The 23,891-nt window shown below is 42.8% G+C and overlaps 1 protein-coding gene across 1 annotated transcript; it reads right to left on the reverse strand.

Annotated features, from left to right (window-relative positions):
* Positions 1–1,377: 1,377 nt before the first annotated feature.
* Positions 1,378–23,380, reverse strand: ctdspl2b (CTD (carboxy-terminal domain, RNA polymerase II, polypeptide A) small phosphatase like 2b). Its single transcript, XM_079998310.1, has 13 exons — positions 23,247–23,380; positions 18,046–18,242; positions 10,951–11,089; positions 10,121–10,270; positions 9,515–9,787; positions 8,207–8,303; positions 7,725–7,836; positions 7,314–7,400; positions 3,381–3,443; positions 3,220–3,299; positions 2,819–2,945; positions 2,293–2,388; positions 1,378–1,471 (listed from the first exon to the last, which is right to left on the reverse strand). The coding sequence occupies exons 2-13, from the start codon at positions 18,211–18,213 to the stop codon at positions 1,406–1,408; spliced, it is 1,458 nt and encodes a 485-aa protein (XP_079854436.1). The 5' UTR covers positions 18,214–18,242; positions 23,247–23,380; the 3' UTR covers positions 1,378–1,405.
* Positions 23,381–23,891: the final 511 nt, after the last annotated feature.

Raw genomic sequence — 23,891 nt, forward strand, 5'->3', positions numbered from 1 at the left:
TATAAAAAAAATAGAAAAATACACGTCATGGGTGAAGCGTTCGTTGAGGACAAAAATCTAAAAACGTCTGATTGTGAAAACCAGACGCCAAGGATTCACCTCGTTTACGTTGACTCGACTTCCCCCAAACAGATACAGCTGGATGTGGTTTTGGCAGCGGCTGTTCAGACTGAGGCAGGGCAGACACATTCAAATAGTAACCGTCCTTTAAAACAAATAAAGAACAACAAAAACACATTTAAAACTGCAATAAAAACCAGGAGAAATGTGTCAAAGGATATAAAAAAAAAATAAATAAAAAAATAAAAATAGAAAAGCCAGATAGAGGGTCATGATGAAACTGTGCGGTACCGGTGGGAGACGTCGCACCACACCACCCTCACCCGACGCCATGACACACTGGCAGAGATGTGCTACGCGAGTTATTCTCAGATGCTACGGATGCAGGTGTCAAGTGACCCATTACAGCTTAAAAACTAAGAAAAACTAAAAACAATGGAGCCAGGCTGTGGTCTGTGCAGACCACTTGATTACTAGAAGACAATACTGATTAATGAACAGCCACTCAATTACCACTACAAAAAACTGACATACAAAATAAACTAAAAAACAAACAAACAGATGCCCTCATATCGCTTTTCATATTCCACAATAGGGTTTTCACAGCACCTTAGTCTTAATCAGCCAAGGCATCGCCGGACACCACCCGTGTTTGAATCCTGTAGTTACCACTCATGTGGAAGACTCCAGGTACTAGTCTGAACAAAGCGTTTGACGTCATTACTTTGTAAAAGTTTTCCTCATCCAGCATTGATCATCAGCGATAAACAAAAAAAGTAAACTGGACTTGGGACACAATCAACTTTTAAAAACTGCGGTGGCATGATACCCTATTGCAGAAAAGCTCTTTTTAAAGCCAATTCTTTGTAACGGCCTAATTTGTCAATAATGAAGTCCACTTAATGCCGCCCCCCCAGAGCCACAAGGTGAATGTTTCAAATTCACTCCATGCGATAATTCGGGGGACTTCCCCACAGCTTTCCCCTTGGGAGAAGCATGTGGAGCCAAACGAACCAACTTCGATTTGTGCTCCCGAGGAATGCATAGGGACGAGCACTGGTTGGTCAGACTTGAGGTTGTTTGGCGGATGAAGTTTGTCACACACACACACACACACACACACACACACACACACACACACAATGCTTAAGTACGTCTTCATTTGTTCTTGTTTTAAAAGCTATGAGCTCAATAAAAAAAAAAAAAGGAATTACAAATGTTTTAACAGTAATGGCAACGCTGTAGTTTGTAATCTGGAGAGGGGCTTTTTACATGTTCATTGTTAGCAGTCAGTCGCCCGCCCCCCCCGCCCCCCTCCGGTTGTCCTGTTGCCCTGGTTTGCACTTCAGTCAGGCGGCAACAGATCGTGTAGTCGGAAACGCTCTCGAACATGTGGACGGACATCTTCATTCTGAAGAGACAGGGAAAATGCAGAGAAGATGTAAATAAATATGCAATCACCATTTCGGGTTTAGTACATCCAAAACCATATCATGTGGGAAACACTAGGATGGCACACTGTACACTACACTGGCAGACGTAGAGAGAGCGAGTGAGAGCAAGACACCGGTAAAAAATGTCTATGCAGCGGTGTCATTGTTATGACAATGTAGCATGTCCAAGAAGCCAATATTCACATAGATAAAATATGCTGGATGAACATGCAGTACGCCCTTTTGGAGGCAGGCAGCCAGAAAAAAAGGAAGTACTGTTGGGCTTCCCCAGACACCAATTAGCATCTGGACTTTGGGTGTACAGCCATCTTGGCAAGCAGCCAAAACAGAGAAAACCAAAACTTTCTCTTCTTGATGTGGTGACTGAAACGCACTAGGTCAAAATATTGTCATAATGGCTGCCGCCAAGTTATTTAACTATGTTCTCAGGGATTCTCTCAGTGAGATGCTACATTTTATTTATTTCTATTGAAAACGTTTCATAGTGCAGGTTTAATGTTGATGGATGACCACTGATGGAGATACGGTAGCTGTTACAATATAGCTCACTCCAAATTTTGCATTTCCTGCATCCATCCAAAAGCTTTAAAAAGTCTTTTAACCTTCATACAGATTACCTTCAATTAAAAAAAAATATCTATCTATCTATCTATCTATATATACATACATACATACACACACACTTTACTTTTATAGAAATGACCCCTACAGTGGAATTCCTCCACTGAGCACAAGGGAGCTGGATATAATGTACATAAAGATTAAAAAAATAAATCACCATTTCCACCAGTTTCTCCAGAAAAGGGACCAGTTTCAGCAATTCGTTGTCATTCTTGTCCATGAACCAGCTCTCTATGGGAATGCCGTTGGAGAGCTACACACACACACACACACACACACACACGCTCAGTTGCCATTGCCAGACATTGAGTGAAAATGATGGCTGCATCACAAAACTTGAAAGGTTACTACTACAACTCCAGGTATTTTGTGATTTCGACACAAAAGACCATCTCAAAAAACGAGGGAATGATGGGGAGACGCAGCACAAGTTTTGGGACACCCCAAACAACACATACCATTATGTAGCATCATAGTCAGTTATTTTTTTCTGCACTAATGTGAGGTCCTGGACTGCATTTATTCCATATTGTTCTTTACAGAAATTGAATTCAACAACTCAACTTTCACTGTTCTCCGTGGAATGTATCCCTTTACGCACCTTGCAGCTTTTTATTGTCTTGTGTCGAATATATTCAAAATAAATGTAACGGCATGGTGTGCGAGTGATCTGAGTTGGCCACCTGATAAGCAAAGGCTTGCGGTGAATTGTCAATGATGATGGTTTTAGAAAGGTCTCGGCCCAATATGTTGAGGTCCTTGATGTAATTTCCTTGGACACAAACACAATGCTCACGGAACAACCTGTGCCTATAAACAGAGGAGAACGAAGAGAGGGGAGAAATGTAAATGTGACATTAATTGAACGTCACATTAATTGCCCAATTGAAGAGAAAACAGTGATACAACTGAACATCTCACATTAGCGACGCTGATAACATGACAAACCAATGTTGGCACCAACGGGGCTCATTAGATCATAATGATTGCAATCGAAGACACTTTTCTCCATGACTGACATCCAAAAATCATCACCAGCTACGTCAATTAGGTGCAGTTCAGTGAGTTCCGCAGCAGACCTTACCTTACTAACTGTTTTTTGGGGTCCAGGATGTTCAGCAGCTTGTCCGCATACACCTTCTTGGAGGCTGTGAAGAGGATGATCTACGATGCAAAACAAAAAGTCTAAAAATGTAGAATTTGGCCCAAACAAAAAGGATATTCATTGTAAATTAATGAATGTACCTCATAGATTTGAGACATGCGTTCCAGGAACTCTCTGAAGAACGGCCTCAGGCGCACGTAGACCTGCAGAAGACAAAACAGTGATTCCGTTATAGTCACCACAATATGAAAAGTATGCAATATACACAGGGCTGGGTTTATCCATATTACAATGTATAATTATGATTGCTTTAGGGAATTTTACAGGATATATATGCACTTTGAAAAAACTGCCAGGAACTCAGAATTCCAGGTTCAAGACCTGCAGTTTATTCAATTATAATGGTAATTTGAATAAGACACTTTCTTCTTTTTACAAATAACACTACCTCTCATATTACAGCGCTTATATTGCATAGGTCATATACTGTATTTTCTCAGGATACCGTCAGGTACCCTGAGAAAATACAAATAATCTTTAAGACCTTTTTAAAGGTCACATTTAGACAAATAATATGCATTTTCATAAAATTTAAGACAGTTTTAGACAAAACACCCCTTTAATAAAGTATTGCAGGCAAATGCTGTATATTTGGTACAGGGCAAGTATTGCGTAGAAATGGGGCAGGCTCTTAACTAGATGATTCTATAAATTCTGATTCTATGTTATAACAGTTTCCTCTAGGTCAGATAACAAGGTTAGCAATTAGTTACTGGACATAAACTAACCATTACAATAATGTCGTTGTTACCGACCTGCCAACCTTGGGACAAAAATTTTGAGTATGACAATAGTGTAACAGGGAGTCTCCGTGGCAATGGAGTTACTGCAGCTAAATTACTCCAGTTATTCACACCGTGGTCGTCTTGTAAAGTGGCTAATCATGTCGTATGCAACTTACTATAGCTAACTACAGTATAACGATGTATACAAATCATGAGCGGAGCTTATGCACTATGATCCAGAGCAGACGCGCCGCTGTAGTGACAGTGATAGAAAGACAATCTGCACAATGTTAGAATATTGTCAGGCGACGGATCAATAATTTATCTAATCTTCTTAGTTTACCTTGAAGAAACTCCAAACAGCAGACATTCTTTCTTTCGCTCTCTTCTTTGAGCGTCAACTACGTTACATTACAGTGCTAGCGGGTTTAAGTATCTGAGCATTTCTACGGTCACAAGTACATGAACACTGTATCAGGCGTGTAAATTTGACCGGCACAGAATTGGATATACCAGACACTGATCAGCCGGTGAAAACTGGCCAATTCTGTTCACAGGCTGATCGATTGGCGCATCTCACATTTTATATGTTGACATTAGGGGGACATTTCGGTGCTCGATTATTACTTCCCCACTTCCCATTAACTTCAGCAATGCAGCGTTACACCTCATGGATAAAGAAAATAAAAAAAAAAAAAAAAAAAAAAAAGTACCTTTGTGTATCAGTGGACGTTGAATGAGTGAGAGGGGAGGGGTTACAGAACCACAAGGTCGTAGCATCTGGTCCAATCCGAGGGATGTAGTTTAAATACCAAATAAATGTACTAAATGTAACAAATGTTTTGTATTGATTGTTACTGCAATTAAATTACAATAATTAAAAAATATACATATATTTTAAATGGCCTAGTTTCGGCTGGCATTTGGTACAGAAAATGCATGCAGATTGGCAGGTCCAGTACCTTTTAATTATATAATAACTAATTTTCTGAAAATGAGCACCAGGTCGTCAAAACCCATGACCTGATAAAGCGAAGCCAGACATTTGTTTTGTCAGTAAGAAGCAACTGCAAATCCAATCACATTCTATCCACTACAAAGACAAGATTTTTAATGTTCAAACTGATAAACTTGATTTTTTTTGCAAATATTCACAAATTTTGAATTTGATACCTGCAACATGTTCCAAAAAAGCCTGGACATGGGTAACATAAGACTTGGAAAGTTGAGGAATGCTCAAAAACACCTGTTTGGAATATTCCACAGGTGAACAGGTTAACTGGAAACTGGTAAGTGTCATGATTGGGTATAAGAGGAGCATCCCCCGAAAGGCTCAGTCGTTCACAAGCAAGGATGGGGCAAGGTTCACCTCTTTGTGAACAACTGCGTGAGCAAATAGTCCAACAATTTAAGAACAACGTTTCTCAACGTACAATTGGAAGGAATTTAGGGATTTCATCATCTACAGTCCATAATATCAAAAGATTCACAGAATCTGGATAGATCTCTGCACAAAAGTGACAAGGCTGAAAACCAACACTGAATGCCCGTGAACTTCGATCCCTCAGGCGGCACTGCATTAAAAACCGACATCATTCTGTAAAGGATATTACCACGTGGGCTCAGGAACACTTTGGAAAACCATTGTCAGCTAACACAGTTCGTCGCTACATCTACAAGTGCAAGTTAAAACTCAACGATGCAAAGCGAAAGCCATATACTGTATCAACAAGACCCAGAAACGTCGCCGGCTTCTCTGGACCTGAGCTCATCTGAGATGGACTGATGCAAAGTGGAAAAGTGTGCTGTGGTCTGACGAGTCCACATTTCAAATTGTTTTTGGAAATCATGGACGTCGTGTCCTCTGGGTCAAAGAGGAAAAGGACCATCCAGATTGTTATCAGCGCAAAGTTCAAAAGCCATGTCTGTTCTGGTATAAGTGTTGGTATGGGTGTTCGTGCCCATGGCATGGGTAACCTGCACATTTGTGAAGGCACCATTAATGCTGAAAGGTATGCAACAATATATCTAAATCCATGTAATCACAAACATATATGCACACACATAATGAAGAACATACAGAACATACAGCAACAAAGTATTGAGATGAACTTTTGTTATTGACCAAATACTTATTTTCCACCATAATTTGCAAATAAATTCTTTAAAAATCAGACAATGTGATTTTCTGGATTTTTTTTTCCTCACTTTGTCTCTCATAGTTGAGGTATACCGATGATGAAAATTACAGGCCTCTCTCATCTTTTTAAGTGGGAGAACTTGCACAATTGGTGGCTGACTAAATACTTTTTTGCCCCACTGTACTTCATGTAGCTTCCACTAACACTTATTTCAGCACAGGGTAAATTCTTTCACAAACCTTTTAGATTGTGTCCTCCCTTGGGTTCCTGCCAGAAAGCTTGCCCCATCCTCAAGGCTTGCCTTATCATGGCCTGACCAATTATTTTCTGCATCTGTGAGGTCAAGCTGACTGTACACTCCCTGTATCTGTGACGTCGAACTGACCATATATTTTCAGACTCCCTGAAAATAAACTGCTCGACTCAGAGAGCTGCTCCTTAGCACATCTCTGATCCGACCCTTGTACAAGTAAAACCAATGCCTGTCTCCCGCTTTATTTAAGACCACCGATTGACAAACTGCAGATTAAAGTGACCCTTTAATTTCTGGAACAGGTACATACAGATTTTGGAGCAACATATGCTGCCATCCAAGCAACGTCCTTTTCAGGGACGTCCCTGCTTATTTCAGCAAGACAATGCCAAGCCACATTCTGCATGTGTTACAACAGCGTGGCTTCGTAGTAAAACAGTGCGGGTAGTAAACTGGCCTGCCTGCAGTCCAGACCTGTCTCCCATTGAAAATATGTGGCGCATTATGAAGCGCAAAATACAACAACGGAGACCCCAGACTGTTGAGCAACTGAAGTCGTACATCAAGCAAGAATGGGAAAGAATTCCACCTACAAAGCTGTTGGAAAGGTGATGTAACAGTGGTAAACATGCCCCTGTCGCAGCTTTTTTGGAACGTGTTGCAGGCATCAAATTCAAAGAGTGAATATTTGCAAAAAAACAATAAAGTTTATCAGTTTGAACATTAAATATCTTGTCTTTGTCATGAATTCAATTGAAATTAGGTTGAAAAGGATTTGCAAATCATTAGATTCTGTTTTTATTTACATTTTACACAAAGTCCCAACTTTATTGGAATTGGGGTTTGCAGTAAACTTTACTTTAGTGTGTATATAGACGAGATGAAAGTCTTTACCTGGTATATGACATCCTGAAAGAGGACGGGGAAGGTAAGGGCTGCATCATCCAGCTCGTTTAAGCTGCAGTGAACCAACGTCTCATCCTGAAAAACATGGAGCAATTGTTAGCACATACAGAAGTCACAGAATTTGTTTTTAGGGAAAAGACCACAAATCAGATTCATCCATCAATCACGACTCGACATTGTGCATTTTGTAATAAGGTTGGATGGTCATTATCTACAAGAAGGGCTGTGCATATCATATAAGCCCATACTATGAAAATTGCCCGGATATCCAGATCTAACAATCATGACACCAGATAAAGGATTGTTAGCTCTTTAAGCTACAAATGTACAAACCCTGGACTGCAGGGGAACACTGGTTTATCATCATCACAATTATCACATGCATGAGCGTGCACTGACCAGATCTAGCACCAGAGAGAATTCGGGCGTGCTTCGTGTCTTCAATGGTAAGGCAGGTTTACGGGTGAGCTGCTCCTCGGTCAGTGGAGGAACATGCTTGATGAAGAAATACCTGGAAATTACAAATGGCAGTAGATCCTCAGTATGGCTCAAGTGATCTGGAAGTTTCGTAGGACATTTGACGGTATGCACTGCAGCTCACTTTTGGAGAAAGGTTGAAGTAGGTTATTAATGTTCATTGAAGGGACTATTTTTTTTTTTTTTTTAAGCGATGCGCCGGTTTTCAGCTTGGTCGGCCATGACCGGTGGGTGACCTGCTGAACAGTGTTAGATATTTCAGATTCTGTGCTGGTCAAATTTACAAGGCGAATACAGTGCAGTGTAATGTAATTGTGTAGTTTGCCTTGAATGTGACTCCACGTACATCCAAGTAAAAAAAAAAAAAAAAAAAAGTTTGTTTTGTGATTCAACAACATACTTACGGGTCAAAAACCTCCCAGTCTTCTTCATATGTCGCCTCGGTGGGCACAGTGTTGGAGGTAGCCTCCACATAGACAGAGTCTGGACTGGCCCCTGGGGCTGGCAGGAGAACAAGAATGAAATAAAGAGAAAGAAAGAAGTGGAAAAAATGTTGGTTGGAGAGCGTGACGGAGAATAGAGAAAAATAAAAACACTGTTTGGCGCACCGATCACAGACGCAAGTATTTAAAAAACTATAGTTATGTTTACAATAATATGAAGGGGACAACTGTTTCTCCCAGCAAGGCCCGGACCCCCTCGCCCCGTAATTTCCGCCAATGGCCGTGCCAGATTCATATTCGCACTGAACAGTAGAGTCTGATTCGAAAGAAAAATTCAGAATTGGGTATAGCCCTTGAAATACTGAATAATAACCAGACACACAAAATAAATCCCCAATATGTTTAATGGATTGTCCCTCCCCCTCACGCGCAACGCTGAAGTGACGAGTAGGAGCGGACTCAGTGGAGCAACTTAAAAGTTTCACCAGGGGTCCTTAAACACAGGATGGAAGACAGTCGATGATAACCAAACAATGATTATTGTGTTTATATTTAAATTCGGTTCATCTGTCGTTATGGTAACCAATGTGCCAAGGCAACCAATGTGTGTCAGCGATGCGTGCGCCAGCGATCAGCGCACCAAAACAGTGCTTATTATTTTAGATGTAGGTCATTTTATTTTACGTTTCCTTATGGAACAAAACAAGTGTGCATGAAACAAAACCCTGCGTAATGGGGAAACTCTCTCTGTGACGCTCTCCCCAATCACCCCCTCTCCATGAGTTATGTGCAGAAAATAATTTTAACGAGTCGTGCCCCGTTCATCCGTGCCCCACCCCCACACTGATTTTAGTTGTTTAATTTGGAGGAACGGGGTGTGGAACGGGCCAAAGTGATCGGGGCACACAAAGGGCAGTGTTCGATTAACACAAATATATTTAGGATTCTCCTTATTCATAATCCCCCATTGAAATGTTATCCTTGGGCATTTTGTAAGCTTCTATCCGTTTTATCCTGTTATTGTAATCCACACTGACTGAAAATAAAATAACGACTGCTCGACTTAAAGAATCTCAGTCAACTGACAGGTTTCCGACTGATGATTCGATTTGTCGACTTACAGGCCTACGATTTACCACTTATTGTTCAGGGTTAATGGATTTGGCTTGACATGCATGCAGTACTCGAACACCCAATGTAAATATTAAGATGTTTTATGCAGGCCGAAAAAAACGAGCAGGAGAATAACTTTGACAAAATATTGCATACCTGTGAGCGGTGGGAGGTCACCATCTGGATCCAGCTCTCCTTCCTCCTCTGCTGCTGCTTCTGCCGCCGCAGCAACAGGGGCAGCCTGCAAGATGTGAGGGGGTCTCAGAGGTGAGAGCTGGGGGGTGCCAGAGTAGAGGCTGACGGTGGTGCAGAAGTCCTGTGCTGATGTGGCGGTGCTGGTGGGAGTCTCCTCCACCTGCTCCATGTCTAGCTGCTTCACTATCTCCTCCGCTTCCAAGGCTTGGTCCGGGGATTCCGAACCGGACGGTGCTGGGACGAAAAAATAAAACATAAAAATAAATAAAGCACCAGTCTATTAGGGCCAGACCAGGAGAACCTACCCAAGAGATACCCAGACTTAATATTTCTGTTAGGTCAAATGCATTTTTGTTTACACCATCATATAACATAAGCTAGATATGTTTGTGGCTTAAAAGTTGGCCCCATTGGACTGCATTTAAGTGCAGTGAGAAGTTGCAACAGAGCATCATTGACCATAATTTCTATCACAATAGAAAAGCTATTTGTGAATTGCTAAATTGTCTACAACTAGTCGACCGCACCAACACGACACATGCAAGTTCATTTTTCTTTTGTGTTTACCGTTTTTAGCTGGTGAGAAGAAGTTGAAGACGGGTGAGAAGATGGTTCCCAGAAGTGTGGTCCGTGGTGGGCTGGTAACCACCTCCACTGCCGTTGTCTCCTCCAGCCCCCCGTTGGGCTTCTCCTTACTCCTGTCATGGTTGGTGGCCTCTGACAGAGAGGAGAAGGTTTAAAACCATAGAACAATGCCACTCAAAAGTCCGGACTGAAACGCCAACATCAATCCGGATCATCGTCAAAATGAGATGTTCTTTAAATGTGGCAAAGGGTTTCCTTCTTGTATCTCAAAGCACCCAACATCACGTGGGAACACGTTATGTAGAATTCACACGCCTGCCAAAAAATTGCGGCCACCCTGCGGTAGTGATGGAGAGACATTTTAATAATTTGTGAGAATAATTTCTCTTTTAAATTGGGCTACTGTCATTGTTCACCTTATGTTGCTTTTAGGCCACATAGGGATGGTAGGGAGTATACAGAAAACAATGAAAAAACAAAAAACGTACATAAAACATGATGCATACCCGGATGGTAACATATAAATGGTTAGCATATTAGCTAGCTCACGAACTATAAACAGTGAAACAATACACAAGGATGCACATTGTTTCAACCCATTTCTGCATTTTGTTTTGATACATTTTCTGGTAGCACAGAATTGTATAAAACAGATTGAATTGTAACAGCAGATATGATAATTCGGCCTACTTATGTTTAAGTTCCACGGTTGAAATATGCAATGCTCTGTAGCAATTAACTTTGCGACAGGAAGTGAGTGTACCAATTGCAATTACATTGAAATTCACCAAGTCTCAAATTAAATCACTCACGTCCATTGACAGAACCCCTCTTGCTGAGCCTGGGGATGGTCCTGCGACCAGTATTGACGCCAGCAGGTGACGAGGTGATCAGGTTGTTGTCGACATCACAGTTGAGCCGTGTCTTCTTGGCTGGGGCCTCTTGCTGTGCCTACAGTAAATAGGACATTAAAAATAAATATATATATATTTTTTTCCCCTCCAACTGAGAATGTTCGCCAAAACCTTATTTATTCAAACCGTGCAGGAATGATGTTCCAGGAGGCTGAAATGTTTGACTGAAACTTGAACAAATATACTGTACTTGAGGTAAAGAGTGTGGATTGCGTGTGGGTGGATATTTTCCTGTACAATAAAGACATGACCAAATATGAGAACTCAAATTGTGTTTTTCTTCGCTCATAGGGAGAATTTAATAAGACAATTGAATAAATTCACTGGCAAATTTCTATCAGCACATCTCACATGCTGCAAGTAAAACTACCCGCTGTGGACGCAAATCTTTTTTCCTCTCTTAACGAATCAAAGCTACCTCTCCAACAACCTCCCCCTCTTACATTCACAACTGGAAAATAAAACTGGCTTTGATCAAATACTACTGCTCCATGGTGATCCACTGTTTAATTCAGGATAAAGTTTATATCCTCCATATGATGTTTAGAGACTCCAAAATACAGGAAATGAAATATTATCGGAAGCAAGTAAAATAATAAAAAATGACTGGATAATCTTAAACATACATTTCTCAGCCAGAGACCTTACTTTGGATGCTCTCCACTATCCACGAAAGACAATATACCATGACATATTTTAAGACTGTTTCGTGCAATATTTGACAAGAATTTAAATTTTTATATTTCCCCCCCTCATAAATCGAAATCAAAATGTATAATTTCCTCACCCCATTTGCAGACAATTTAGCTCCAGTCAAGTATTTGTTTTATAATTTAGTTTCTTCCTTTGACATTTCAGTTAAAGGAAAGCAAAACAAATAACAAAAACAACAAATGTAATCATTCAATAAACAAAAAAAGTCCTTTATTGAGAAACTGTTATAAAATAAATCGAATTGTCTTTGAAACCCTACATTTTGAGTAATTAAGATACTATGCGGTTAGACTTCAGCTTAATAATGAAAATGTGACAAAATAACATTTACAAGATTTATTACAGTACAGTTGCAAGGTGGGGCCCCCATGAATCAGGTTTGTTGTTCCAGCACATCCCACAGATGCTTGATCGGATCAGACCCTAACCCCGGCCGACCACATGATGTAAAATAAAACGTGATTCATCAGACCAGGCCACCTTCTTCCATTGCTCCATGGTCCAGTTCTGACTCTCATGTGCCCATTGTAGGCGCTTTCGACATTGGCCAGGGGTCAGTATGGTAATTCTGACCGGTCTGTGCCTACGCAGCCCGCAAGCTGCGATGCACATTAACTTTTTCACCAATTTGTGCCACAGTAGCTCTTCTGTGGGATCGGACCAGACGAGCTAGACTTCCCTCCCCACGTGCATCAATGAGACCTTGAGCGCCCATGACCGCGTCACCAGTTCTTCCTTGGACCACATTTGGTAGGTACTAACCACTGCACACCGGGAACACCCCACAAGACCTGCCCTTTTGGAGATGCTCTGACCCAGTAGTCTAGCCAGCACAATTTGGCCCTTGTCAAAGTCACTCAGATCCTTACGCTTTCCTATTTTTCCTGCTTCCAACACATCAACTTCCAGAACTGACTGTTCACTTGCTGCCTAACATATCCCACCCCTTGACAGGTGGCATTGGAACGAGATGCTCAATGTTGTTCACCTCACCTCTCAGTGGTTTTAATGTTGTAATGAATCAATGTGACAAATGACTAAATTTCATTCAAATTGTGGAGTTGGAAATATGGGAAGGAATTTCATCTGCTGTGACCGTTTCGGGAGCGTTCTACTTCCATTAGAATAGCTCTGTGTGTGCACTTCTATACGCTGTTTAATTCTAGAAAATCTGTTAATTTGTACTAATTCTATCATTTTGGTGTGTGTGGGTGCTACTACAAAATAGTAGTAGCACTATATTGTAGTGAAACTGATCTCTTGTAGTTTATAGACTGAAAAAAAAAAAAAGGAATAAACAGTGAAGAAAATAAGCCCTTTGTCTGTCACCAGCAGTGGGGTCGGAGAACCTCTGAGCAGAGAAGGACTTTTCCAGTAGTTTCTACCTCCTGTCTCTGCACACCCACTATGTGAGCCAGTGGCTAAAATTAGAACGATGCCTGAATTCTCAGACAAGCTGCAGCATTCCAACACAGCTTCCTTGGGAAAGACGACACCGGGCCCGGAAAACGTTGGAATTATATCTGAAACTCGAAGGCTTCCGCAACAAAACACTAAAGGAGGGCGGCCAGTGTGTTGAAGCAAAGGAATGTTGTAAAAAAAAAACCCCAACCAATCCGTGTAGTCAAGCAAGGTGCAATTAAGCCAGAGGTTTGTCATACTTTGCCAAGAGGATCTTAAAGACTAAATTCCTGAAAACCCTACAAGCAATAAAATAAAAAGAAAAAAGCAAACCCTGCCTGTTTTCTAGACATGGGCGCTCCCGACTCTATACAGACAAGATAGAATTAGCCAATTAGAAGTACCGAGCGACACAGTGGGTCAGTGGTTCGCACTGTAGCCAGAAGATCCTGGGTTTGAACGTAATTAGCTGGACATCTTTGTGCAGTTTGCATGTTCTCCCTGCATTTAGAGGTACTAGGCACTGAAAACATGTCTTGGAGATGTTAAGTGAAATGTGACGATAATCAAACACCAATCAAACAACTAGTCAGGCATGCAAACTGTTGAGGGGTGAAAAAGGTGAGAAGGATGCGTAAGCGGCGATATTGCTCTGGGGGCATTTCCATTTTCAAAAGTAAGTTACTAAATGCTCATTTGTGATTACTTTTAGAATTACTTTAAGGTTGACTTGATAACAAGTTAATAGAATTACAAGACTGCGCTAAATTAAGTACAAATTATGAATTTATTAAGTTCAAAAGGCAGCCCCACTAGGTACATAACTAATTAAAATCTTGATACTCTCCAAGAACAATATTGCTAAACTAGACAATTCCGGGAAATTGTGTGGGTGCTTGACGGCACGCACCGCCAACTCAGTGCATGTTGTTGAGTTGTCGCGTGAGTTAAGTGTGCAGTGGACGTAGTGGTCAGTTGCCAACAGAGCCGGTCCTGAACTCCATGGCGCCCTACGGGAAATTCTGTGCCTAATTCACCCTGAGGGTCCATGTCAAAGGAGAGGGTCCCTCTCACCAAGTTGATGTTGAGTCACTTTACTGAACACAATGAAATTATACTAATCTGGAGAGCAGACCCGTGTCCGAGGACCGCAGCTTCCAGGACGGGGCTTGGGGGTGGAGGAGGTCTGTAAGGTACGGCGGGGCAAGGGCATGAAGGGATTTGTAGGTTCATAGTAGGGTTTTGTGGGAAATACGGGTTTTGACAGGGAGCCAGTGGAGATGGATGAGGGTGATGTGCTGCCAGGGCTTGGTGCGGGTGAGAACTCTAGCAGCAGAGTTTTGAACATACTGGAGCCTGTCCAGGAGGATGACGCCTAGGTTGCGTACTTCGGGGGATGGGAAAATAGAGCAGGACTCTCCAATAGTGACAAACTGCTTCCTGTTGGTGACATAGTATTGGAACCAGGGGAGTGCTGTACCGGAGAGGCCAAAGTAGCCGGATAGATGGTTGAGGAGGATAGTATGAGAGACTGTGTCGACGGCAGCTGAGAGGTCGAGGAGGATGAGGATAAGGATGGGGCGGTCTCCATGCTGTGGTGTGTTCTGAATCCAGATTGACGGTGTTCATGAAGCTCGTGGTTGGAAATGTGCTGTTGGAGTTGGGCGGCAACTGCTCGTTCCAGGATTTTGCTTAGGAATGGAAGGTTGGAGATCGGGCGGTGGTGGTTGTCAGATGTCACATGCTGTTTGAAGGCCTCAAGGTGGACAGTGAGGCAATATCTTCTGTAGAGCCTCTCCAGCCGACGGTCGCTGGCCTTTATAGTGTGGAGTTCGGAGGTGTACCAGGGGGCAGGGCGAAGGAAGGAGACAGTCCGGGTTTTGAGGGGGGCAAGAGAACTGAGGATGAGGGAGAGGGCAAAGTTATAATTGGCAACCAGGCTATCCATCGTGGTGTCAGGGGGATCTAGGGCCAGGTGGGGTGTTGATCAGGGCTGGTGTACTCAATGACTTGAGGTTCCTCAACGTGATGGTGCGTTAAACGCATTTCCTGAGCAGGGGGGCAGGAACAGTGAACAGGACAGCATGGTGGTCAGAAACAGCTAGGTCCAGGCACTGAAGATGGGAGGGAGGGGTGCCAGTGCACACCAGATCGAGCGTGTGGCCTTTGGTGTGGGTGGGACCTTGAATGTGCTGTGTAATGTTAAAACAGTCCAACAGTGACAGGAAATCTGTCGTACAGGTGGTGGAGTCCACGTAAATGTTGAAGTCACCGAGCAGAAGGGTAGATTGGGACATTGAACAGACAGAGGTAACAGAGCTACAAACAAGCAAGATTTCTGGCTTTCACAGACCTGTAACTTTTTCTTTAAGAGGCTCCTCTGTCCTCCACTCGTTACCTGTATTAATGGCACCTGTTTGAACTCGTTATCAGTATAAAAGACACCTGTCCACAACCTCAAACAGTCACACTCCAAACTCCACTATGGCCAAGACCAAAGAGCTATCAAAGGACACCAGAAACAAAATTGTAGACCTGCACCAGGCTGGGAAGACTGAATCTGCAATAGGTAAGCAGCTTGTTGTGAAGAAATCAACTGTGGGAGCAATTATTAGAAAATGGAAGACATACAGGACCACTGATAATCTCCCTCGATCTGGGGCTCCACGCAAGATCTCACCCCGTGGGGTCAAAATGATCACAAGAACGGTGAGCAAACATCCCAGAACCACACGGTGACAACCTAGAGAATGACCTGCAGAGAGCTGGGACCAAAGTAACAAAGGCTACCATCAGTAACACACTACGCCGCCAGGGACTCAAATCCTGCAGTGCCAGACGTGTCCCCCTGCTTAAGCCACTACATGTCCAGGCCCGTCTGAAGTTTGCTAGAGAGCATTTGGATGATCCAGAAGAGGATTGGGAGAATGTCATATGGTCAGATGAAACCAAAATATAACTTTTTGGTAAAAACTCAACTTGTCGTGTTTGGAGGAGAAAGAAAGCTGAGTTGCATCCAAAGAACACCATACCTACTGTGAAGCATGGGGGTAGAAACATCATGCTTTGGGGCTGTTTTTCTGCAAAGGGACCAGGACGACTGATCCGTGTAAAGGAAAGAATGAATGGGGCCATGTATCGTGAGATTTTGAGTGAAAACCGCCTTCCATCAGCCAGATGACATGTGGCTGGGTTTTTCAGCATGACAATGATCCCAAACACACCGCCCGGGCAACGAAGGAGTGGCTTCGTAAGAAGCATTTCAAGGTCCTGGAGTGGCCTAGCCAGTCTCCAGATCTCAACCTCATAGAAAATCTTTGGAGGGAGTTGACAGTCCATGTTGCCCAGTGACAGCCCCAAAACATCATTGCTCTAGAGGAGATCTGCATGGAGGAATGGGCCAAAATACCAGCAACAGTGTGTGAAAACCTTGTAAAGACTAACAGAAAACGTTTGACCTCTGTCATTGCAAACAAAGGGTATATAACAAAGTATTGAGATGAACTTTTGTTATTGACCAAATACTTATTTTCCACCATAATTTGCAAATAGATTCTTTAAAAATCAGACGGATTTTCTGCATTTTTTTTTTTCCTCATTTTGTCTCTCATAGTTGAGGTGAACCTATGATGAAAATAACAGGCCTCTCTCATCTTTTTAAGTGGGAGAACTTGCACAATTGGTGGCTGACTAAATACTTTGTTGCCCCACTGTAAATGTTACAGTTTTAATTATGGAAGGCGAGGCAGGTGAGTTGGGAGGAGCGAGCCTGTCAACACAGACCAGCAGTGTGAAACGTACGTTACCTTCAAATGTTGAAGCCTTAAAACGGGGGGAAAACAGGGCTGCATTTCTAGACCGCATTTGAAGGAGCCTCCGGAATGGGACAGAACTTCGTCGTGCCAGTGTGACGCATTCTGTCTTAAAATGAAGCCTACAAGGCTGCAGCCCCTGAAATGGGACACAGCTGTATGTCCATGTCCGAGCCCTCGTTGATTTTCTTGAAGCCAGGTGAAAGCAGGGCATTTTGAGAGATCTACATACAGATGGATTGAAGCCCCCCCGCAATATATTTTCCTCATCGACCTCCACGAATCACGTACAGTAGGTGGCCAATTTTGGTTTCAAAACGGCAAATTTTACCGAAAGATGAAGTTGGCATGCCAGAACTAGTACAAGTTGCTCAGCATACCATTCAAGGGCAGATGCTGACATACAGTAGATTAGTCCTTTTAGTCTCCTCAGCACGGGGGGGAGGGGTGCAATTTTTAACTGAACGGGGACTATGAAACCACGGTCATTTTCTAACGTTTTGGAATCGAGACTCACCCCTCCTTGGCTTTTTTTTTTGCAAAATTGTGCCCTGAGTGGAGCAAGGCTCAAACAGGGGGTGAAATTACTCTTCAAAAAACTCACACTCCTGTCATTGCCCTTGGCAAAGACATTAACACTCACTGATGGAGACTAGTTTGGATGGGTTTACTGCAGAGGAAGACCATCCCTAGGTAGGATGACTAGGGTGTCATCAACTAACATCAATATACTGAATCACAGAAAACACTAATCACTTTTCCAAAGAGAATGTACACCATCAGTCATTCAGCCTGGCAACTAGATTCTAGAAATAAATACAACTATGGTGACTTGTATATAAAATAGTTTAATTTTGTCAGTGTGGCAATTTCTATGCTATACTATTTTCTATTAAATGTGAATAATAAAATCACAACTAAAATAAATATTTTTTATTCCTTGTGAGTAGTACAGTAGGAGCCCTTTACCTAAACTCACCAGTTGTGAAAGCGGCGCCGCGCCTTACAGCGTACAGAGACGTTTAAAATGAAGAATCCTCAGACAGGGGTGGCGGCAGATGGTTACCTTGATGGGGTTTCCTCTGATGAACTTCTTGATGGTTGATAGCAAGCTTCTCCCACCGCTTGCAGGAGGGTCCTCCTCTACTTCTGAATGCCTGCGCTTGGTCCGGGACGGGCGAACCACCAGGCTGGGGTTGGACTGCTGAGAGGCCTTACGCATTCTCAGCCTCATCGTCTTAGCACATGTAGCCACATATAAGGCTGGTAGATATGGGGGGGAGGGGGAAGAAGTGAATACCCAAAGAATAAACATGTTTGATTCATTGTAAAAAAAATATATATATATATATATATATATATATATATATATATATATATATATATATATATAATAAAAATATTATTAATTTAATAATAATTTAAAAAGCCTTTCCCAGGCAGAAAGGCGGAGATGCTATGGACACAGCCGTGGAAGTTGTGGGGAAACACTAGTGCACAATCCACGGCTCACATCTGGTTGCATTCAAGATCACATTTTGCTTACATCACAGCAGATCCTGGAAGCCACAGCTGGCTTCAATCCCGTTCTTAAACCGTATACCTCCGTTATACACCGAAAAGACTTTAATTCAATAAATCATAGCTCCGCCGTGAAGATACCCTCTCAGAACTGTACACGGCTCAAACCCTGAGGCAAAAGGGTGCTACAGAACTGGTCAAAAGCGGTAATTGAGGAGGCAGGCATTTTCAACATGTTTACCTGCGAAATTGAACAAGCAATTTTCACTTTTTTGTTGAGTGTAGGGACAATTAAAAACAAACAAAAAAAATTGTACCTGCAAACTGCTCCTGCAGAGTCACGTGTTGGTTGTTGGCACTTTAAGCCTCTTAAGTTGCATCTGAGTATTTCTGAAATTAACAGTAACTTACAGTTTATTGGGAAATGTATTAAAAAAAGGGCCCGTATGGATTAATAAGTGGTCTGGTCTAACGTATCTCCGCGTAACGTAAAGTGACAGTCTTCGAGAATCGCGCCTATTCACTAAAGAGTTGGGTTTTTGAGTGACTCGAGTCACCCAGAGCTTGGGGAATCACCCACTGGCCCCAGAGCCCACGAGAGACTTCCGCCGGTTGAGCTGGCTAACTGCCGGTTTAGCCTTCCGCTTACTTGAATGGGATAAAGTTATTCTAATCGTGGAGCTCTTCTAGACTATCCAAATGTTATTGGGCCGAATTGATCAAATTCAGATAGTTAAACAAGTCATTACCCAAGAGTTGTGATGCTCATAGAAATTATCCACTGTTTTACAGCCACTTCTTTTCCTATTATTGTGTGTGGGAAAAAATGCTTTTTGGGCCCCTGTCAGATCCGGTTGTAATTACATGGTTTGACAAGTATTTCCAATTGGCTTCAAAGCCCAGCGCTGTTCCTGGGGGCTTGCTCAGAAGAAGCACTTAACCTGTTTCAGAGCTACTCTCACTCACTGCTTAATTCGAGTTGACGGCCGAGTATCCAGTTATCCAGTCACTCACTCGCACCTGCTGAACCAACAAGTTCCACCTACTTCCCACTGATTCACACGTTCAGGCCACCAATTTGCTACAGGGAAAATTATCCATATGATTGTGATAAAAAGACTGAAAGACCAGGTGTTTCTCAAGGGGAAAGTATTCTTTTTTTAATGAGTTTTAATTTTATGATCAATCAGAATAGAGTAGTAGAAAACCACTAAAAAGGGACAAATTAAAATTCATGGATGCTTACTGGCTAGTGGCATGGAACTTGTGGACGAGTGAGTGAGTGATTTCCTGCAGGACGAGTGAGACATTCAGCTCAGCACAGGGAGAGTGAGTACCAGCAGGGGTTGTAGCCAATTCAGTGGTCTGTCCACTGCAAAGTCGGTTTGGAGCTGGTGCATGATGCATTTGTTTACCGGTGGATTTTGACCGCCCAATATGGCGACCATATAACATTACCGCAAAAATACAGTAAGAATCGTGAACCTGATTGTGATTTTGAAGATCAAAATCAAACTCATTTAGATCGATTTGATGTCTAATCGGAATCGTGCCACCCCTAATATGTAATGTCTATTTTTTAAAACGTTTCATGTATACAATGACCCATCTGTACATAAGATGTTTTTCATTTTAGACCAAGAGGTAAAGCCCATTGGCTCTGCATTGAGCAACCTACCGTCCTAGTGGTCTGGACCAGTTGCTCAGTGGCCCGCCTGTGGTCCATGTTGTCCGGACCGGTTGTTAAGTGGTCTGTCGCGTGGTCAGTGGTCTGCTCAGTGGTCCGTCGCGTGGTCCTGATCCACCACACAACCCCTGTCTTATCTCCCCTTCGGCCGTGTGCTACACTTCTGTTTGCTATTAATGCATTATTTTTGTTGATAGACAAAAACACAAATCATAATATCTTGTCTATGAATTGTGTTCTGTTGACGATTAGCCCTAGATTGTACAGTATTTTGAAGTTTTTGTGACGATAGATAAAACTGTATGCTTATATCTAGGAAGGCTATAGCCTATGTGTAGTCCTTGTGGTCACTACCACTCGGAGCGCTGAAGCTTGTGGTCCTGGTTGCTCCAGACCATTTTGTTCAGTGGTCTGTGGAATATGGTCTTTGTTGTCTGGACTAATATCTGTCCATGCATGTTTTGTGTAACCGAATGAAATAAATGTATGTAAGTTGATTTTATCCTATTCAAATATAACCATTCCACTGAAAGTTTAAGGTATTGTTTTATTTTTAAACTGCGCTTTGGTTGATAAGGTTGTCTACATTTAGACTTGACAATGACAGACTTGACTCTGTAGCCTACTGCATCTATTGTGACAACAAACCACCATCACCAAAATACTTTGACAAAAGTATGCCATTTACTTAAAAACAAAATACTTTATGCAGAATAGAATTCAGACAAAATATTCTGATTTGTGGTCGTTTCAGTCAACAGAAACAATGCATAATATCTTACAAAAGTGAGACAGGAGGTGTGCGGTAGACTAGGATCACGCAACAAACCACTGAACAACTAGTCAGGCCTACAAGGACGAGAGGCTGCTCACTGCAAAGCCAATGGGCTTTAGGTCCAGCCACACTCTGGATCAGAATTAAAGAACTAAAAAAAAAAATGTATTGTGTATATAGTATGGGTCACCACACACACACACACACACACACACACACACACACCATTGTATTATCAAAATATGTATATCTATAGAGAGATGTAAATGTTAGCATTTCTTTGTTCTAATAAATATTAGTCCCATATACATACACACCTACACCCACATATAAAATTAGATGTAGCTCTCATGCTACACAATCAATCGCACAATCAAAATTTGCTAATTTAAACAGTGAACCTACGGCTTCTGTACACTGACATACAGCCCATCTAAAGCCGGGATGCCATCCAAAATACCCTGAACTTTTTTCAAGGAACCAAAAGGTTCCTTCAGTCCATTGTCTGCGTTCCCACCGCGGTCTGCCAATTAATCTGCTGACGTATGAAAGCGACGTCTGTTTTTACACAATTTATGTGCATGACTATACAACAAACTGCTCCACTCCAGTAGGGGCCGGTATTGCAGAAGAGTATACAAGAAGAAGAATCAAATTGATATTTACTCTTTAATTATTATATATATTAAATTATTTCAATTTAGAACCTGGTCCCTGCGGCTGAAACGCACCGAGTTTCTCTAGAGGTTCTAAGTTCCTGGGGAAAGCCCCTGCAGTGGAGCCACGGCTTAAATGCGTGACGTCATTTGTAAGTCGCAGGACCCCGAGCCGATCTGGCAGCTGAACACATCTGGTACCATGGACCACGGACAGACCACTTAGTAACTGGTCCGGACCAATAGCTGCAGCGCCTCTAGTGGTAGTAACCAGTGGTCCGTGTTAGCGACCATGGTCAGTTGACAGACCACTGAATTGGCTCCAACTCTTGAGTGAGTAATTCGAAACCCGAAACTCTGAGTTAGACCTTGACTTCAGCTCCGGGTAGGATGGGACAGCAAGTACTACGTTGAAACAAGCACCAAATTGGTTTCTTTTAGCACAGGGCTAAGTTAATACAGTTACAGGACTCGTCAGTCCGGAGTCAGTAAAACGAGTCGTTGGTTTCGAACGATTCGTTCAAACTCGCACAGGTAAACGACTTGGCAGCATCGAAACGGGCCTTGTACGTTTCCCTGTAGAGGACGGATTGTCACGTAGAGAGTATATTTTTGGTGTGGTGTTAAAACGAACAAGATGCAGGCTGAACCGAGAGCAATACGTACAGTTGTCTCGTCGCCGAAAGTTGTACGTAATCGCGCGCAGCTACGCGCAACAAGTGAGCGGGAAACTGCCAATACGCTGCTTTAGCGAGATAGCAAGTGTTTACAGCGGCAAAGCAGAAACGAGGAGGGAAAAAACGGTAGGTCCGGCCCTTTCCGAGAGCTTCAATTGAAAAACCCGAGTGAAATATATAACATACATCACTACCTTAGCAACACATCGGCTACGGAGCGGACTACACGGTACGCCAAAAAGGACTACAACATGGCGGGCGTCGAGCTTAGGTATGCGGCACCAATTTAGGCAACTTTGCCCCCCCCCCCCCCCCCAACTAGAGAGCCGCTCCGTTATCGCAAATAAACACGTCGACGAGAACTGATACGAGGCGAAATTGCTTTATTAATCAAGACAATCGCGGGACGGTAATTAGCTTAGCTGACTTAGCATGGTGCTTCAGTTCGTAGCAGTATAGCAAACAGTGACAGCACATCTGGCCAACTAGCATTTGGTGCTACTTAAACGAGAAGGAAAACAATGGTTAGGTGAGCTAGCTCGCCTAGCAAATAAATGTAACCATTTTGTACCGTGCCCGCTCACGTTAACTGGCTTAAGTAGTCTGCTGTGAGCGTTTTCGCCAAAAAGCGACAGCGCACGGGTTATTGATTGAAAAATGTGTCGGCAATAACATTTCCTGGCACTGATACAATCCCGCACACATATATATGTGTCCCAGGCTTTTTCCAGCCCCGCCATAGGTCGCCAATGTGTTTTGGCTTACCATTAGCTCGACTAGCATAAGCATTGACCATTTCTGCCATTCCTGCAGAAACAGCTCCAGGCTAGCGGAGCGACACAGGACCGAGGGAAACATTTTTCCACTGCTAGCCAACATTACATCACTCGCAAGCCGGAGAGAGTCCTGACGCTGATCAAGCAACAAGAATGGAAAACATAATTCACTCACTTATTTGACCAGCAGGTGAGGGGGAGACCAGTTGAATGCCGCCGGTCGCCTCAATATGGACAGCGGTTGTTTATCCGTTCCGCCTTCTCGGTGCAGCTACTAGTACTCGGCTGTGATAGCAGGCGCCATTTCCCGCCTCTGCCCACTCTTCTCCGAGGCGAGATACCCGGATGGGACACAGCCACGCCCCCTTACCTAGCGCAGGCACGCGCGCACACACACACACACACACACCTGTCAAGGGGTGGGATATGTTAGGCAGCAAGTGAACGGTCAGTTCTTGAAGTTTATGTTTTGGAAGCAGGAAAAATGGGAAAGCATAAGGATCTGAGCATCTCTTGTGGGATGTTCCCAGTATGCAGTGGTCAGTACCAAATGTGGTCCAAGGAAGAACAACAGGTGACAGGGTTATGGGCACCCAGGGGCTCATTGATGCGTGTGGTGAGCAAAGTCTAACTCATGTAGTCAGATCCTACAGAAGAGATACTGTAGCACTAATTGCTGAAAAAGTTTATGCTGGCTATGACAGAAAGGTGTCAGAACACACAGTGCATGGCACCTTGGGGTTATGTCTTATAAAAAAAACAAAAATAAAGTTCTCACCCAAGTTTGTTCACACACACAACAAATTACATGAATCATCAC

This window comes from Zeus faber (assembly GCF_960531495.2).
Source record: "Zeus faber genome assembly, chromosome: 3".
NCBI lineage: Eukaryota > Metazoa > Chordata > Actinopteri > Zeiformes > Zeidae > Zeus > Zeus faber.

What these genes read in the sequence shown, in the direction of transcription:
- ctdspl2b (XM_079998310.1), bottom strand. Translation starts at nt 18,213, where the DNA reads ATGAGGCTGAGAATGCGTAAGGCCTCTCAGCAGTCCAACCCCAGCCTG. An exon ending in TTCAGGATGTCATATACCAG is followed by an intron (nt 3,444 to 7,313) that starts GTAAAGACTTTC and finishes TGTCTTCTGCAG; the next exon opens with GTCTACGTGCGCCTGAGGCC. An exon ending in GCATGTCTCAAATCTATGAG is followed by an intron (nt 3,300 to 3,380) that starts GTACATTCATTA and finishes TTTGCATCGTAG; the next exon opens with ATCATCCTCTTCACAGCCTC.